The sequence below is a fragment of the Siphateles boraxobius genome, unplaced genomic scaffold (assembly GCF_051911475.1).
Source record: "Siphateles boraxobius isolate OS27281-9 unplaced genomic scaffold, OSU_SipBor_1 12, whole genome shotgun sequence".
Classification (NCBI taxonomy): domain Eukaryota; kingdom Metazoa; phylum Chordata; class Actinopteri; order Cypriniformes; family Leuciscidae; genus Siphateles; species Siphateles boraxobius.
This window is the reverse complement of record NW_027508722.1, coordinates 10,755,703-10,774,222: the sequence shown is the minus strand read 5'-3', so window position 1 is coordinate 10,774,222 and position 18,520 is coordinate 10,755,703. Positions and strand designations below refer to the sequence as shown.

The 18,520-nt window shown below is 40.9% G+C and overlaps 1 protein-coding gene across 3 annotated transcripts in view; it reads left to right on the top strand.

Annotated features, from left to right (window-relative positions):
• The window catches only part of dnah5 (dynein, axonemal, heavy chain 5), a 187,907-nt gene that overhangs the window by 58,789 nt on the left and 110,598 nt on the right, over window positions 1-18,520 (top strand). For all 3 annotated transcript variants that reach the window (XM_077207318.1, XM_077207312.1, XM_077207325.1), the window contains 9 exons: window positions 2,164-2,327; window positions 2,563-2,719; window positions 6,893-7,105; window positions 7,198-7,422; window positions 7,805-7,977; window positions 11,415-11,593; window positions 11,889-12,076; window positions 12,619-12,813; window positions 18,226-18,360. In XM_077207318.1, the coding sequence (XP_077063433.1) occupies window positions 2,164-2,327; window positions 2,563-2,719; window positions 6,893-7,105; window positions 7,198-7,422; window positions 7,805-7,977; window positions 11,415-11,593; window positions 11,889-12,076; window positions 12,619-12,813; window positions 18,226-18,360 (1,629 nt within the window). The remainder of the gene's footprint in view (window positions 1-2,163; window positions 2,328-2,562; window positions 2,720-6,892; window positions 7,106-7,197; window positions 7,423-7,804; window positions 7,978-11,414; window positions 11,594-11,888; window positions 12,077-12,618; window positions 12,814-18,225; window positions 18,361-18,520) is intronic.

The window sequence follows — 18,520 nt, the reverse complement described above, 5'->3', positions numbered from 1 at the left end:
CCACATGAGCTCAATTTATTTTAAGTTGCATTTACTAACTACCCAATATACAGTAAATATGTTTATTTTTTTGTTTAATATTGTTTAGTTTGATGCTTGATAATTAAACATTTTTAGAAGTTGTCTTGAACATTTATTAACACTTTTATATATATATATTCAATACATTTTTTAGATGAATCTTACAGTATGTCCGTGGTGTTTTTTCACAAAAACACACTTTACAATAGTCTAATTTGTTAACATTATTTAACTACATTAGTTCACATGAACGATAAACAATACATATACAGGATTTATTAATCTTAGGTTATGTTAATTTCTACATTTACTAATACATTATTAAAATATGGTCAACATTAAAATTTTGTATCTGTTAAAATTTGTTAATGCACGGCGAACTAACATGAACAAACAATGAACGATTAGATATTTAACTAACCTCAACGAAGGTTAATAGATGCTGTAAAAATATACTGTTCATAGTTAGTTAACTAATGTTAAATGAGACATTATTGTAAAGTGTTACCAAAAATTTTAATAATTACATTCTTAAAATTGTACTTTATAAATTGGGTAACACTTTATTTTGATGGTCCCTTTTGAACATTCTGTTAACTATAAGTAACTTTGCAACTACATGTCAACTAACTCTCATTAGAGTATTAGTGGACTATCTGCTTCATATCTTCAAACTCTTTATTGTGATGGTCCTCCAACAGACACTCTACTGACTATGAGTAACTTTGCAACTACATGTCAACTTATTCTAACCCTAACCCTACCAGTCTACTAATACTCTACTAATACTCTACTAATACTCTAATGAGAGTTAGTAGACATGAAGGTGCAATGTTACTTATAGACAACAGAATGTGATAAAGGGACCATCAAAATAAAGCGAAACGATTGAAATAATATATCATAACATTGAACTAATTATATCATTTTTTCTTTATTATAATAAACCCCCTTTCACACAGAGATTCCGGAAAATACACGGATAAATTGACCGGGGATTTGACCCGGGTTTGTTTGATTTTGGTTCATTCACACTGCCAGTGATTTTCCGGAATCAGAGAGTGCGTTCACACACAGCCCGTAAAAATCCCATAAAGAAATGACATCGATGTGACATGTAATGTCTTAGCAGCGTCTATAGTTTGCTTATGAGCTGCGATTTCTCTCTCGAGAAACCAGGCTTGTGCATTTTTTTCTCTTATTCAATCATAAACTAGCGCATTACATACTGTTTCACTAGCCTGCTTTCACTTTACTTCAGCGTCATCATTACGACATGTCATTGATTACGGCTTTTGTTCACACAGCGCACATTCCGGGACTAATCCCGGCAATGTTACTAAGTCCCCAACCCGGCATCAATCCCGGGTCGTGTTTGCGTTCACACAGAAGGTGTTCTGGCAATTTCCCGGCAATTTCCCGGGATCAACGCACTGTATGAAAGGGGCTCAAATTTTTTTTATTTTAGAATCTCCATTTTCAATTCAATTCAATTCAAATTTATTTGTATAGCGCTTTTCACAAAACTTATTGTTTCAAAGCAGCTTTACAGAATGTGCATTTCAGAAATGTACATAGAAAAAAAATACAGTTAGTTAATCATGTAGTAATTTAGGGCATAACATATCGCCGGCGTTGAGTCGTCTCTTCACAGGCGTCGAGTCGTCTCTTCACAGGCGTTTAGTCATCTTATCGCAGGTGTTGGGGCATCTGAGGTCTCCGTGAGAGGCTGGATACAAACCGGAGCTGACGAACGCTATTTACCTCGGGACTAGCGTCCCGAGTTAACAGCAGAAAAGCAGATGGGAGATAATTAGCATAGCTGCTGTTCATAATACTAATGCATTCGATCTGATTCAACAGTGGTATAAAAGGTAAGCATTATGTGAATGCTTGGCTAAAGAGATGCGTCTTTAATCTAGTTTTAAACGGGGACAGCGAGTCTGAGCCTCGAACAATATCAGGAAGGCTATTCTTTTTATAACTAGTCTTTTGTTTGTTTTGTTTTGTTGTGTTAAAGAACACAGATTTTGCAGATGTTTTGTGAAATTCCAGAAAGTTCCAGAAACAGTTTCTTCTTTCCCTGGAGTTAAATATTTAATGTGAAATCTTAACAAATTCAAGTGAAACCTTCTCTTTTAGGAGGCAAAGCGCTTCTCCAACATTGATAAATCGTGGGTGAAAATCATGACTCGAGCTCATGAGATGCCCAATGTTGTCCAGTCATGTGTGGGAGATGAGACTATGGGTCAGCTGCTGCCTCACCTGCTGGAACAGCTAGAGATGTGTCAAAAATCTCTCACAGGGTACATAACACATCTGTTTTTCAGTCTCCTTATATCAGGATTCAGCAGTTTTATAAACAGTTTCTATAGCAAGATGCACCTGGGAACATTGCAGTTCTGTTGTTCTAAGGTTGAGTTGGACAAAAAAAATAAAATCTGTGATAAACAAGTTTGCCAGAGTTTCTTATTTAAGTCAGGTTAAAGTGGATCTAATTTATAGTGCTGCTAATTTTTAAACTTGTCTTCTGCTTTCCAGGTATCTGGAGAAAAAGCGATTGCTGTTTCCACGTTTCTTCTTTGTATCAGATCCTGCACTGCTGGAGATTTTGGGCCAAGCATCTGACTCGCACACCATCCAGGCTCACCTGCTCAACATCTTTGACAACATCAAATGTGTCCGCTTCCATGAAAAGGTGATCACTACTTTAAACTAGAAAGCCTGCTTTCTTATTCTAAAAACATCCATCTTCATGTCTGTCACGCGGGGTTGTAGAGAGTACACGCTAAAGAAGAAGATAAGGTTCAGAAAGTCTTTAATAGTCCACACGAGTCGACAAGCAGACACAACCTAAGCATTAACTTGACCAGACAAATAAGAACACAAAACACAGCAACTTAAATAGTTGGGCAAACAAGGGTGATTAATGACAAACAGCTGAATAGAATGACTACACATAATCAGTGACCATGACAACTAAAGAGTGGCGGGAAATCTGAACAAAGGACAACATAAAACTGATGATATGAAAAGCGAAAGTGAAAAACATCTCAGGTTACGACTGTAACCTATGTTCCTTGAGAACAGGCAACGAGACACTGCGTCAAGCGCTATGGGGAACGCCTTTGCGTGAACCGGTGTCAGAACCGCTTATCTAACCGCGGCAATCCTATTGGCTGGCAACATAGGTTACAGTCGTAACCTGAGACGTTCTCTTACGAAAGAGAACTCGCACTGCGTCAAGCGCTATGGGGAACAAACTACCCACGCTGCCATGCTGAGGGGAGTGCATGCCAAATTATGGCTGTGACAAAAAACGTCAAAAACGGCAGTTACACTGAAATGCCAAAAACATTCCCCCTTCGGGTCACATACAGGCTGTCAGTGACGGTATTCCCTACGGCCACTGCCCGAGCTTCATGCTAAGCGAGGAAGTAACTTCACATATAGGACTTAACCCCAAGCCAGCTCAAGGGCATGGATACCACAGCCCGAATTTAAAGTGGGGTTCCTTTCAGGGAATATGGCCAGGGGGTCCAAAGGTGTCCCGTCCAGTCACTTGCTGTGGGGGACGTGTAGTCAACCCCACATGCCACCAGGGAGGCTGACCTGGTCTAAATTAATGACCTAGTCTTGCCAACAAACTGTCTGTTTCCTAAACAGAGTCTCTAACATATTTTGCCTCACTTGTGGAGGCATCCGATAGGGAGGACTGCAGATAGTGGCAGTGATCGCTCACAGACCGGATCACAGAGACGGAATCCTGTAGAGTAGAACACAGCATAGCGCTTTCTAACCCTTGCGAACAAGGGGAGTAGCTCTACTCGATCCTGGATCTACACCGTGCTTCAGAGCCCTGTGGAGGCTGGCCACTCTTCAAAGGGACCCTAAGAGTGGAGAGCCTCCAGCTCTAGGGCTGATCTAACAGGGAGGCCTCGTGAGAGTCCCTCGACCTTCTGACCAGACTTAGGGGTGTATTCATACAGAACGATCCTTAGATAGATTTTGGAACACTATACTCAAAACCTGAAAAGTATTGACCAGGCTCTGGGCTAAGTTTGCCTTGCAATGGCAAGCATCCAACTTGTTGGGGATCTGCCTTAAAGGTGGCCTGTCAAGGCCTAACTACTTGATAGAGGGACTGTTAGCAGAGCTAGTCACAGAAGTCAGGGGCTCTCACACACATTTCTGTGGGCCTGGTTATACTTATTTCACATTGCCAACAGGCAGTGTACTCAGCAAAAGTGCTATCGACCCTTTAAAGCAAGGGGAGTACAATCTTATGCTACAAGGATTATCGAGGAGGCCTTCTGTAAGGCCTACAGCTTTGACTTTCACGGACGTCAGCCCGGGCATTGCTTTTTTCTATAAACAGAGTCTCTAACACTATTTGCCTAATTAGTGGAGGCATCTGATAGGGAGGACTGCAGATAGTGGCAGTAACCACTCACAGATGGGCTCATAGAGACGGCAATCCTGGAGAGTAGAACTCAGCATAGCGCTTTCTAGCCCTTGCAAACGAGGGGAGTGAATCTACTTGATCCTGGATCTACACCGTGCTTAAAAGCCCTGTGGAGACTGGACACACTGACCCTAATAAGGGGAGAGCCTCACTTGTGAGCCTCCAGCTCTAAGGTTTGCATTGCCAACAGACAGTGTACTCAACATAATTGCAATCAACCCTTTAAAGCAAGGGGAGTACAATCAAGGGGAAAACAAGAATTTTTTCGAAACGGAACTGAATGTCATGGGCGTCAGCCCAGGCAATGCTTCGGCTCTAAGTGAGAGGAAGTAACTAATCTGTCTCCACCTGTGCCTGGGTGGTGAAGGGTGATATCATACGAGCTATGGGTAGCAAAGTACTCTAAATAAAAACCCTAACAAGGGGAGTACTATCAGCAGGACTTGAATTATTTTATTGAAGGGGCTCAGCGGAAAAAATCCTTTTTCAATTTAAGGCCTACCTGGATAAACTAGCTACAATACTCAGCTCTAAAGGGCGGAGGCCTGACTGCTTCTTACTTTCTAGAGAGAAAAGGCCTGACAACGCCCATGAGATATCAGCATGGGAGGCTTTTTGAAGAAGCCTGCTACCTATGATGCTATCTACCCAGTAACACCACTATCATTTTTATGCCTAGTGCAAAAGGCGGGCCTTGGCTAGACAACTCTTGTAGAGGAAGAACTAGATTTACAGGAATAAATTATCTTGATGGGCTCTAGCTCTAAGGAGCCTACACTCAGATACTGAGAGGCTCGAGGCGAGAATGCTTAGCAAACCGCCACCAATTTCCTAGTTTCTAAGCCTAAGCCAAAAATCGAGGCAGCCCCGAGAGGGCAGACACGAATATAAAGTGACTGAAGTTCAGAGCTATAATCTCAACGACTCTCTAAAGTGAGAGGAGAACTGCTGCTCTATAAGGTGACTGTCAAGGTTGCCTGTGGAGGGCCAACGCTTGATTTTGTAGCTTTATCTGGAGCTTGACAAAGCGGTGGCCTCAGTAGAACAACACCCGATAGGGAGGAAGCCATCTGACACAAAAAATGTCTATTAGGTGCTCGGATGAACGGTGGCCTCACTAGATAATTTTCCACACAGCCAACCTTTTCACTACTACAGATTGGCACTACCCATTATATAAGCCTGATGACTCTAACATAAGAGGAGGCCTATAGAAAGGGTATGCATAGCCGACCTATATATGGGAACTTCAGGGCCCTAATTTCACCATCCTATGAAAACCATATTTAACACCCTCCTAATACTTCCTAACATGGAACCGTGGCCATTCAACCTTACTAAAAACTTACATAAAAGGAGAAGACCTACAGAGCTTAACCTGCTGCCCATAGAGCGATGGCCTAAACGACATTCACAAAATGGAGGTCTATCACCATAAGAGCACAAAAGAGCACACTTACTACCAAACCCGAGGCCAAACCTACAGGAGGGTTCCAAATTGAAGGAATAACTCATAATAGGTCCACCGGCTGATGCAAGCAGCGCTTGGGGTGAGAGATTTAAATGAATATGGGTTCTTCCATGTCTTTCCGATCTCATTGTGTAGATCCGGCAGGAATGGAAGGGTCACAAGAGCTGGAGCTTTATGGCTGGAAATAAACCATTCGTGAAGTCTGTCACGAGCGGTCTCTTCCCTTACGAGGTCCAATGACAGCTTCTTTATAGATGCCACGTTGAAGCGCATTCCATAACACTCAACAGCTTAACATACGTGCAGGGTGGCTATGAGGGTTTGGATTTCGTATATCCTCTTCATCAGCCATCTCCTGCTCTCTTGGGCTGGTTGTTTTTATACAAAGCAGAGCACTCGCTGCTGGATCAGAGGATGTTAGTGACAATACACATTCTCTTCCTGCAGCTCACTCTGAAGGGCGTGAGAGATTAACACCTCTCTCAACCTCCTCAGCGAGCTCCCTCTGAAACACCTCACGATTCTAGTTTTTGCTCTGCCTCAGCGCGAGCGGGACCTGGATCGCCTGGTTTCTTGTTTACAGATGTCTGTCCCTCTTCCCTCGAGAAGAGAGCAGACGAGAGTGGAGTTTTCTCAAGGGAAAACCTTACAGTGGCACAAGCAGATCCCTCAGGAACTGATCGTGCATGCTCTTAGCCCAAACAATAAGCACACAAGTTGTGTGTCATCAAGTATCAATATCTTAGATATTTTTTTAAAAACCTTAGGCCCAACACCCTGCCAAAAATGTAGAACTTTTCCAGAAGTGCCCAATCTTCATGATTTTTCACGTATTCCTTCACAGCTTATCAGGCTTTTGAGGACTGTTAGGAAAGTATACATTTGGTTGAAAATATCTGCTTTTCCAAAATAACCAACACTGGATTTGATTTTAGATGTATGATAAGGTTTTGGCGATATCATCACGAGAGGGTGAGACAGTTGAGCTGGACAGGCCTGTCATAGCAGAGGGCAATGTGGAGGTCTGGCTTAATGCACTACTGAAAGAATCCCAGAGGTCTTTGCACCTTGTCATCCGTCAGGCTGCACTTGCCATTCAAGACTCTGGTTTTGAGTTGATTGAATTTTTGGACTGCTTTCCTGCACAGGTATTCGCAATAATGTTGGTGATACAATTTATAAAGTACATTTTAAAAAATGGTATAGTATATTGACCGGACTACTGGTTTCTGTGGTTTAGGTTGGTTTACTAGGAATCCAGATGATCTGGACGAAAGATTCTGAGGATGCTTTGAGCAATGCCAGATATGACCGTAAGATCATGGCTAAAACCAACCATTTTTTTCTTGAGCTCCTCAACAATTTAATTGACATGACCACAAAGGACCTTGGAGCTGTTGAACGGACAAAGTATGAAACCCTAATCACCATTCACGTACACCAGAGGGACATCTTTGATGATTTGGTGAGTGTCAGAATATATTCATCCAGTTTATTTACGATTTACATGCTATATGCTAATTTTTATTCTAATAAAGTCTCAGCATTGTTGATAGTTGCTCATTTGAGTTCCGTATTTTAGAATTTTAGAACTTCATTATCTTAAATTTTTAAAGCTCTAGATTAGGCAATTTAGCTAATGCAGACTGCCAAATTGCCATTGCAGTCACTTCTGGGGTTATGTCAACTGGCAAGGTTGGATGTTTTGATATCTCATGACTGAATGGCAAATTACTGAGTATGTCACAACCCTCAGATATTATTAAGCATTTGTGTACGTCCCTTTGAGACAACTCCAAAAGATAACCACCCAGCAAAAATTGATATTTTCTGTTCTTCTCACACAGTGTCGTTTGCACATCAAAAGCCCCACAGACTTTGAATGGCTGAAACAATGCCGCTTTTATTTCAACGAGGACACGGATAAGATGATGATCAACATCACTGATGTGGCTTTCATTTATCAGAATGAGTTTCTAGGCTGCACTGACAGGCTGGTCATCACTCCTCTCACTGACAGGTTCTGCTAGCAATTACAAGCTTGTTTACCTCTATTTTCTCACTGTGGCACAATTTATGTACCATTACAGTTCCACTTTATTTCGATAGTCCACTTTAGACCTTCTACTAACTATAAGTAACTTTGCAACTACATGTCAACAAACTCTCATTAGAGTATTATTAGCTGTATGAAGTCTTATTTATGAAGGCAGGGGAAAAATGTCATATTTCTGTGGGTCCCTGCACACTTGGGAATTCGGGGAAATGAGAAAGGAGATAAGGTGGCAAAAGAAGCAGTTAAAAAAGGAGATGTTGAAGTCAATATTAAATGATCAAAATCAGAGGGGAAAGACATAGTGTGGAGAAGTGTAAATCAACAATGGCAACAAAGCTGGGATAATGCAACAAAAGGGAGACATTTATATGAAATTCAAAGAAAAGTAGGTATATCAAGAAGTAGGGGAGCAAAGAGAAAAGAGCAGGTGATAATAAGCAGGCTGAGAATTGGGCATAGTAATCTTAGCAGACTTTTAATTACAGGAAAACATCCTACAGGAATGTGTGAACAATGTCAGGAGTCTGAAACAGTAGAACATGTTGTTACAACATGCAGGAAATTTAATCAGGAAAGACAAGAAATGATAACACAGTTAAAAAATATAGGAAGGGTAGATAATACAATAAAAAGTTTATTGGAGTATGGGGAGAGTGTGGAGGGTAGGAAATGGTTATTTGTTTTTTTGAGGAGGACTGGATTAGATAGGTGGATTTAGTATGAATTAAAGTAAAGGGTAGATAGAGCCTGAAGATGGCAGTAATGCAACTCAATGGATGCCAGCTGCCGTAAAAATCCAAAGAAGAAGAAGAAAAAAGAGTATTATGGCGCTTTTCCACTGCATAGTACGGTTCGGTTCGGTACGGAACGCTTTGGCGCTTTTCCACTGCATGGTACGGTACAGCTCGGCTCGGTACGGCTCACTTGTGGCGCTTTTCCACTGCATGGTACGGTACGGTACGGCTTGCTTAGGCTCGCTTTACCACCTCTGTTGAGGTTCCAAGGGTACCGTACCGATACTAAAATGTGACATGAAATCACTGCAGATCACTGATTGGTCAGACAGACAGAATCGTCACTACCAGCGTCATTGTATTTGCGAGACATCAAACCCGCTAGATTTAAATAGCCAGTAACAGCCACCGCTGTAGCACCTGTTTTAAAACTACTTGCTTGAAGAAAAGAAACTTCCAAAAAAGAAATGTCTGAATCGTGGTCAGTGGACGAGAAGTGCAGGCGTTCCTCTTGTTGGTTGACGAGGAGCGGATAAACTATAACGATCAGTCATGATCCCACCCACTTTGAAGCGATACTTACTGCAGTGGAAAAGCAACCGAGCTAAAGCGAACCGAGCAGTGCCGCGCCAAGTCGTACCACGCAGTGGAAAAGCGAAGCGAGCCGAACCGTGCCGCGCCGAGCCGAACCGCACTGAGCCGTCCTGAGCCGTACCATGCAGTGGAAAAGGGCCATTAGTAGACTGTAGTAGACTGTTGGGTTATTGTTAGGTTTTAGGGTTCGGGTTAGTAGAATGTGTGTTGGGGGACCATCAAAATAAAGTGTTACCATAATTAAAAATCAGATGTGATCTCTCATAGACCATACAATTATAAATTCTGCTAAGAACAAAATAATACAAAAGCCTAACAAAATGATGAACATAAGAAATGATAATGTGCATAAGGAAAATTAAGATTATGATCATTGTGTTTTTTGTGTGACTATTTTTATTTGGTTTCATGATAATTAAGCAAATGTTCCCCAAATTTTAATTACTGTAATGTGTCTGGATGTTTTATAATTGGAATTATTTAAAATGTTGATTCATTTTAGATGATCATTACTAAAAAAATATGCATGGAATATGTATATGTATGGTATTATCAACAAAAACTCCTATGCATAACAATTTACAGCTGGAATAATATATTAGTTCTCTTACGAGAAGTTCTCTCGTATTGCGTAAGCTAGCTTACGCTACGGGTAAAGTCATCTTTGCTCGAGATTTTCTAAAAATGCCTCGCATTTCCTGTGGCTCGTACAGAGCCCCGCCCAGCGCCGGAGACCGCCATGTGCTCGGCGCTCTCTGCCTGGGCACGGAACATGGGAAGCGCTTCCGCAGGCGACCCTGCGAGCTCAACTCGAGGCCTTCGCTGCGAATACTGTCACCCCGGAGCTCGCAGGATTACGTTACATCCCGCCAGTTTCTCTCTCTCCTTCTCCGCCCCTCCCGGACGCGCAGCTTCCGGCTTTGGCCTGCACTGCCGCCGCCTCAGGGGACGAAGCTGAAGGAACGGACCTAGGTGACAGCTGTCCCACCCTGACAGCGAGGAGTGGTCGAGTTCTTATCACTCCGCCTCCTCCTCGATCCAGGAAGGCTACAAAAGCTACTGCAGCGGCATATTCGGCAGCCAACTAGCCGGTAAAACAACCCGCTCGCCTGCACACACTGCCGTTGCTACGGCAACCCAGACGAATCTCTCAAAAGATGGTTGAGTCCAACCGCGGCCGGACCACCATTTTAACATCTCGCTTTGTCAGTCCCCTAAGAAAAGGCTACTGCAGCAATGTATTCGGCAGCCAACGAGCCGGTAATGCTACCCGCTCGCCTGCTCCGGTCTCTCTGTCACCACAGGTAATCAAGAGAATCAGGGAAACGCACCACTCGGTGCTCCTTATAGCCCCGCGCTGGGAGAATCAAACTTTGTTCCCGGAGCTGATGCGGCTGTCCCACACAGCCCCTTGGCCGATTCCGGTGAGGAGAGACCTCCTCTCTCAAGCCCGTGGCTCAATCTAGCATCCCCATCCAGAGCGCTGGTCTCTACATGCATGGTTGCACTCTACGAGGCGGCTTTACGCGTCTAAATGGTCGGTGTTCTCCAAATGGTGCGCTGATAGAGATCTAGACCCACGAATGTGCGGGGTCCCGGGGTTGCTTAGCTTCCTTCAAAATGGGGGTGGCTTCAATATCTCGAGGAAAGTTGACTTTACACGTAGCGCAAGCTAGCTTACGCAATACTCGTTCCCTCTTCTAGAGAGAACCGAGGTTACGTTAGTAACCGAGTATCGTTTTCAGTGCTGATAATATATATATTTTTTACATTATGATAATGAGAATTTGGCCCTTTATATTTATGATCCTAAAATAGTATTATAAGCAAAATGCACATATAACATTTATTACATGTGTATTACTTTCCTTACACACTGCATTTTCCTGTTTTGTCTTGCCTTTCCATAAAGATGTCTAAACATTCTTGGAAACATTAGCATTTGTTTTGATTTAAATAATTAATTAAATAATTTGTATGTAAGCTTAATGCAAAAAAAAAAAATGGCAGTAAAAAACAGTAGATAATTAATTAGAGATGTATCCTATCCTGTCATTTCAATATGTTTCCTAGATGCTACATTACTTTAGCTCAAGCTCTGGGAATGAGCATGGGTGGAGCTCCAGCCGGGCCAGCAGGAACAGGAAAGACGGAAACCACTAAGGACATGGGCCGCTGCCTAGGCAAATATGTGGTGGTATTCAACTGCTCTGACCAGATGGACTTCAGAGGCTTGGGCAGAATATTCAAAGGTGCCACACATGTGCCCTCAATGCACATTATAAAAATAAATGTTACTTTATTCTTGCAAATTAAATGAAAGCATATCCATGTAATATAATCACAATGACAATACATGTCAAATCTGTAAGCATTCATCCCTAATTCATTACCCATGCACAAGCAATATTTGTATGAAATCATGTGTGAAATTAACATTTGAAATGCAGAAACCAATGCTTTGTCATTTCATCAGAGTGTTTGTTTTTTGCATACTTGGGGATGAATTTATATTTTAATATTAAAAAAAAAGAAATCTGCCATTAGGTCTTGCTCAGTCTGGCTCCTGGGGATGTTTTGATGAGTTTAACCGTATTGACCTGCCGGTGCTCTCAGTGGCGGCTCAACAAATCGCCATTGTGCTCACCTGCAAGAAAGAACGGCGGAAGAACTTCATCTTTACTGATGGAGATAATGTAGAGATGAACCCTGAGTTTGGCATCTTCCTCACGATGGTGAGCTGCTGCATTATGTCTTCTTTGAAATATCACACATCTCACAGAGATTTGAAAGTTTCTTTGGAGTTGAATTTATAAGAGTGGTTTGCACATTCTCTCCCTCTAGCTAATACACACACCTGTGACCGTACATTAGCTGAATTCTATATTAATGAGCCAAGTCACAATGTTTTATTTAGCATTTTATCATTATTTTTTATCATACTGCTGTTTCCAGCAATAAAATTTTCCACTTTATTAAAGCAACAAACCACTAAAGCCATGTGTTACAATGAATTGTACCATTAATAAGGGCAGATGAGGGCACAGTACAATGTGACACCATTTACTCTTGATAAAGTTTGCTTATTTTTTTCATACTAAATGAAACAAATGGAACATATTATGAATACAGTTGTTTATAGATAAATCTCAAAGACTATGTGGAAATCTAACTAAACTGGGATTTAAAGACCCAATGAAATGAAACGTTACACTTTCAGGCTAACCGTAATATAAACAATACAATAGGTTGTTATCTTCTCTTTTATTGTGTACAGAATCCTGGATACGCAGGGAGACAGGAACTTCCAGAAAATCTGAAAATTAACTTCCGCTCAGTGGCGATGATGGTTCCTGACAGACAGATCATTATCAGAGTGAAACTGGCAAGCTGTGGCTTCATTGACAATATGGAGCTGGCCAGGAAATTCTTCACTCTGTACAAACTGTGTGAGGAGCAGCTCTCTAAACAGGTGACTATCATTAGTAACAATGTACTACATTATATATATAGAATATACTTAATAATCAGATATTCCGATTTTCCACTCAGTTCTTCCCATTGTAAACTAGATTTACAGAAAAGACTAGAAAAAAACAGTAAAGTGTTGCTGAGGAACTAAATATTACCGGTAGTTTATAATATGGGGTGTTTGAATGCTTGATTCTGATTGGTTGACGAGTGTTCTAAAGTGTAAAGTCAAGTCAAGTCCCTTTATTTATACAGCGCTTTTTACAATACAGATTGTTTCAAAGCAGGTTTACAGGGATAACAGGAAAATAAAGTTGTAATAATATTGTTAAATATAAAATTAAATGCCCCCAACTAAGCAAGCCAAAAGCCAATGGCGACAAACGCGAAGAAAGGCGACAGTCAAGGAACCAAAACTCCATCAGGTGACAGAATGTAGAAAAAAACCTTGGGAGATCCCAGGCTCAGTCAGGGGGCCAGTTATCCTCTGGCCAACGAACATTATAGGCCAGAAGTCAGATTGGATCAGAACTTACACAATATTTATCCAGTTCCATCTGTTTGGGTGCTCGGAGTCATCACGCCGGTATGGAGACGAGTTTGTTGAGGTGTCTATGAGGCCTTCACAGACTGTATACCACTCTACAGATAAAGTGTTGTGGAATTTTTCGGTTCGCGTACCTACCCAAAGTGATAAGATAAAATAAAATTCTGCATCAAAATTTATAGACAAGACAAGTACTTTGTTTAGGCATGGTTTGTAAGGAATTACAAACCTGCGCACATATATTCAAACGCACATAACTATAGAATCAATTCTTAATGCGCATGTGAATGCCATCAGCGTCAATCACAGGTTCACGTTTAAAGTCTGTTTAGAGAGAACGGTGTCGTCTTAGCGGCCCCTAATTTAATAACAAATGTTAATTTAGACGGAAGTGAATCAATCAAAACTAACTTTAGCTGGAAAAAACATTTTTCAAGAACCACTATAAAACCAAACCAAACTCTGTTACCTTAAATTATATGTTTATCTCTGTAAAGCTGCTTTGAAACAATCTACATTGTTAAAAGCGCTATATAAATGAGGATGACTTGACTTGACTTGACAGAGCTTAAGAGGCTGGCACTTCAGGGATGCGTTGTCATCGTGTCCATGCAATGGTCCTTCATCAGATCTGGATATCGCCTGGATCCGGCGGACTGCGGTAAACCTCGGGTTTCCGGGGTTTTAAAACCATCAGGATTTATGGAAAGTGTTCCCGGTTCCGGCTGATCTAAACTATGCAGCCTAACATTGAATTCTAGAAGTCTATAATGTGTTGTGTTTATGCTAAGCCGAAGACATGTGTTTTTAGTCTAGATTTGAACTGACAGACTGTGTGTGCTTCCCGGACAATGTTAGGAAGATAGTTCCAAAGTTTTGGTGCTAAATAGGGAAGGGATCTACCGCCAGCAGTTGATTTTGATATTTTAGGTATTATCAACTGGCCAGAATTTTGAGATCGCAATAGACGTGAAGGAATATAATGCGTTAAAAGCTCGTTCAAGTACTGGGGATCTAAACCATTTAGTGCTTTGTAATTAATCGGCAATATTTTAAAATGTATACAATGTTTAATAGAGAGCCAATGCTGTGTTGACTGAACCAGGCTAATATGGTCATACTTCCTGGTTCTGGTAAGAACTCTAGCGGCTGCATTTCGTACCAGCTGTAGTTTATTTATCAAACGTGCAGGGCAACCACCCAGTAGAGCATTAAAATAATCTAGCCTTGATGTCATGAACGCATGAACTAATTGTTCTGCATTTTTAATTGAGAGCATATGACGTAATTTAGATATATTTTTAAGATGAAAAAATGCGGTTTTACAGATACTAGACTTTCAAATGAAAGGTTGGTATCAAAGAGCACACCCAGGTTCCGAACAGACGACAAGGACTTCACAGAGCAGCCATCAAGTGTTAGACAGTATTCTAGGTTGGTATCAAAGAGCACAACAAGGTTCCGAACAGACGACAAGGACTTCACAGAGCAGCCATTAAGTGTTAGACAGTATTCTAGGTTATTATGTGAGGAAGTTTTTTGTCCAAGAATTAAAATCTCAGTTTTTTTCAGAATTAAGTTGTAGGAAATTACTAGTCATCAAGTTTTTTTATATCAGCTATGCATTCTATTAATTTCGTGGATTGGTAAGTGTACAATTATTTTTACAGTAAACCCATGGCTATGGTATTTCCAGGCAGGTTTTGGACGCATTTTAGTTTCATATAACTTCGCCAAATGATTTTTATTATTTCAAAGGTGCTTAAATCTGACAACAGCAAATGAACCAAAACCCACAAAGACACTGACCAAGCAAATAAATATAACATACAATAAGTTGAAAATTACAATTTGTTTTCCCCACAAAATTACGTTTTTATTATCTATGGAAAGCATACTCTCTTTCTCCCATTTTCTCTTCCATGCAAACACACACAGGTAGGCTGCAGTACAGAAAATGAAATAGTTAAAATAGTTTTGAATCTGCAAAACTACAAGGCATTTCTCAGTATCAAGGCAATTAGAGATGCTGAGCTCCATAATGGTGACTTCAAATGAAACATTCAATAAAACATCTAAACATCTGTTAAATGTCAATAAGAACTTCTGTAGATATATGACAGAAATAATGTCAAACTGGGGTGCATTTTCTAAAAGCATAGTTAGCCAACTATGGTCGCAAGTTCCATCGTTATCAGCATAGTTCAACGAGTGTTTCCTGAAACCATCGTTCCAACAAACATTCGCAAACAGCATTGCAAAGTTGTGTGGTTGGAACAACAGCTCTCGAGCTGTGGTTAGAAGCAAATCTTCTTGTTTGGACTCAATAAATCCTTATCTTGAGCAAAATAAGCAAGCTGACATTCAGTACAATCTGTATCTTTTATTTGGAATACATACAAATGTGATTTATGTCTTTAAGTTTGTGTAGACATTTAAAGCACCATTTTTGAAGAGTGCGCATGTGCAAAGCTACGTGCTCTAGAAGGCTAAGTAAAAACAAGCCTATGATTGAATCTTGAAATAAAACAATATAACTGAGAAAAAGGATAAATATTCCTCAGTGTAATGAAAGTCCACCGATGGCAAGTTGCAGTTTATTTAGAAAAAATGTGATCAAACATAAAGCATGGCGTGGCATGAACTCAAAAAACATGAACATGGACATGGACGAGACGCTTACCAAATAGTGGTTACAGGAAACAATACTTGACAAAGACACATGGCAAACATGAGGACTTAAATTCACAAGACTAATGACTAGACAAGGGACATCTGTAAACAATGAAACAATGAACCAATGACAATACACAACACATGGCAGGATCACATGACTAGGAACAGGGGATCACATGACAGACATGAAACAAGAACATGAAACATAAACAAAACGTGACATATCCCCCCTCTATGTGCGGCTCCCGACACCCAACATGAAACCAAAACCTAAAAATCCAGGAAGGCTGTCTTGGGGGAGGGATGGCGGGCCAGGCCCATGCAGGGGAACAAGGCTAGGACCGTGGAGCGTGGGCGTGCCTGGGCCGTGGAGCGTCGGCCATCTTGGGACGAGACTCTGGAATGGCGGCGGCCATCTTGGGACGAGACCCTGTCGTGGCGGCGGCTATTTTGGCCAAGGGCTCAAGGGCTGGAGCCGATATGTGTGCTGCCCACACACTCAAAATAGCTGTGGCGACTATGATGAGTGCTGTATCTTCCGGAGCTGACTCAGGCGCTGCGGCCATCTTGTTCGAAGACACAGGTACGGCGGCCATCTCGTCCGAAGAGACCGGCATGGTGGCCAAGTGCAGTTTATTTAGAAAAATGTGATCAAACATAAAACAAAAGCATTGCGTGGCATGAACTCAAAAATATCAACATGGACGTGACGCTTACCAAACATTGTTTACAGAAAACAATACTTGACAAAGACATATGGCAAACATGAGGGCTTAAATACACAAGACTAATGACTAGAAAAGGGACACTTGTGAACAATGAATCAATGAACCAATGACAACATGACAAATATGGAACACGTTGTAGGATCACGTGAATAGAACAGGGGATCACATGACAGACATGAAACAAGAACATGAAACAAAACCAAAACATGACACTCATATGGCATATCTGTATTGTATAGCAAAACATCTAGCATTAATTCAAACTCAAACAGATTCATTAAAATACGTTATTAATCCAACGAGTGCATTACATCATTAACCAACGTGGTTGAACCAACAAATTTGCGACAATACGGTTTCAGGAAACAGTCGTGAGTAGCTATTTGATTTCTTCAATGATGCATCGTACTTTGGTAGTTACACAGCGAGTTACGTCGTAGTACAGGAAACGCACCCCTGGTTAGTAATAAGTGAAGCTTGTAATGCTGTTTTTGTAGTTGTTTATTCACCCTCTGCTGAGATCTGGATAGATGTAATTACTTCTTTTATCTTCAATTGATTTGATCTAAGGCTGTGGCTGGAAGTCAGTATGTTTTGTTACTTATTGTTCCCGTTTCCTTCAGTGTTTCTGCTTGTAAATAGCAGGTGTTAATCACTACTGTTCAACCATCACTTAATGAGTCACTTTATTATCCAATTATTATCCAATTATCATGCTGGGAACTAGAAATTTGCAATAACTTGCTCAATTTGAGTTCTGTTTCTGTTATTGAGTTAACAATAAGAGTTAAAGATTAAAGATTAAAAAAGAGTTAATCTGTTATTCTGTTATTAATGTTTGAGTGAAATTAACTAATTTTTATTTAGTAAATTTACCTGTTATGTTTTACAGTGTAGTATAAAGATAATAATTGACTCCGGGGTCATTGAATTACAAAATTAATGCATACCCAAGGTGTAATGGCCACTCCGCTTTGTGTGGTGACCACAGGTATTCCCATTGTCAATTTTTCCTTACTTGTTTAGCCTATAAACTACTATTTTCTGTTAAGAGACAGCAAACAAGGCAGGCAAGACAACAATGGAAACGTCTAGGTTACTAATGTAACCCCCATTCCCTGAAGGAAGGAATGGAAATGTTAATCGTCAGTGACTGACGAATTAGGATCTCGTCTGAGAGCCAAATCACCTTCAAGTGGTCACAGACAAGCCAATACATGTTGGCTAGTGTGAAAACGCACCCCCTCTTCCAGGTATATAAGGGCTTGCGTGCAATACTCAAATCAAGTTTTCGCTGAGGAGCTGAAACGGTGTCCCGGGTTTCAGTGGAGGCACAATGGGGTTGTGGCGACGGGTATTAACATCTACGTTCCCTCCTTCAGGGAACGGGGGTTACATTAGTAACCTAGACGTTCTTTATAACTTACATTTTAAGTACATTTTTAACTTTGTTTTTTTTTAGGTCCACTATGACTTTGGCCTGCGCAATATTCTGTCTGTCCTGCGCACTCTTGGTGCTGCAAAACGGGCCAATCCTAATGACACAGAGTCTACTATTGTCATGAGAGTTCTGCGAGACATGAACCTGTCCAAACTGGTAAGAATACCAGCGCACATACACACATAGTTTTCTCATATAACTGACATTCATACCTCATGACACCTCATGAATATATAAACATGACACTTATTTGATTATATATTCTCTCTCATATCAGTTTGTGGTTCAATGTCAGAATTCCTTTATAAAAGCATCC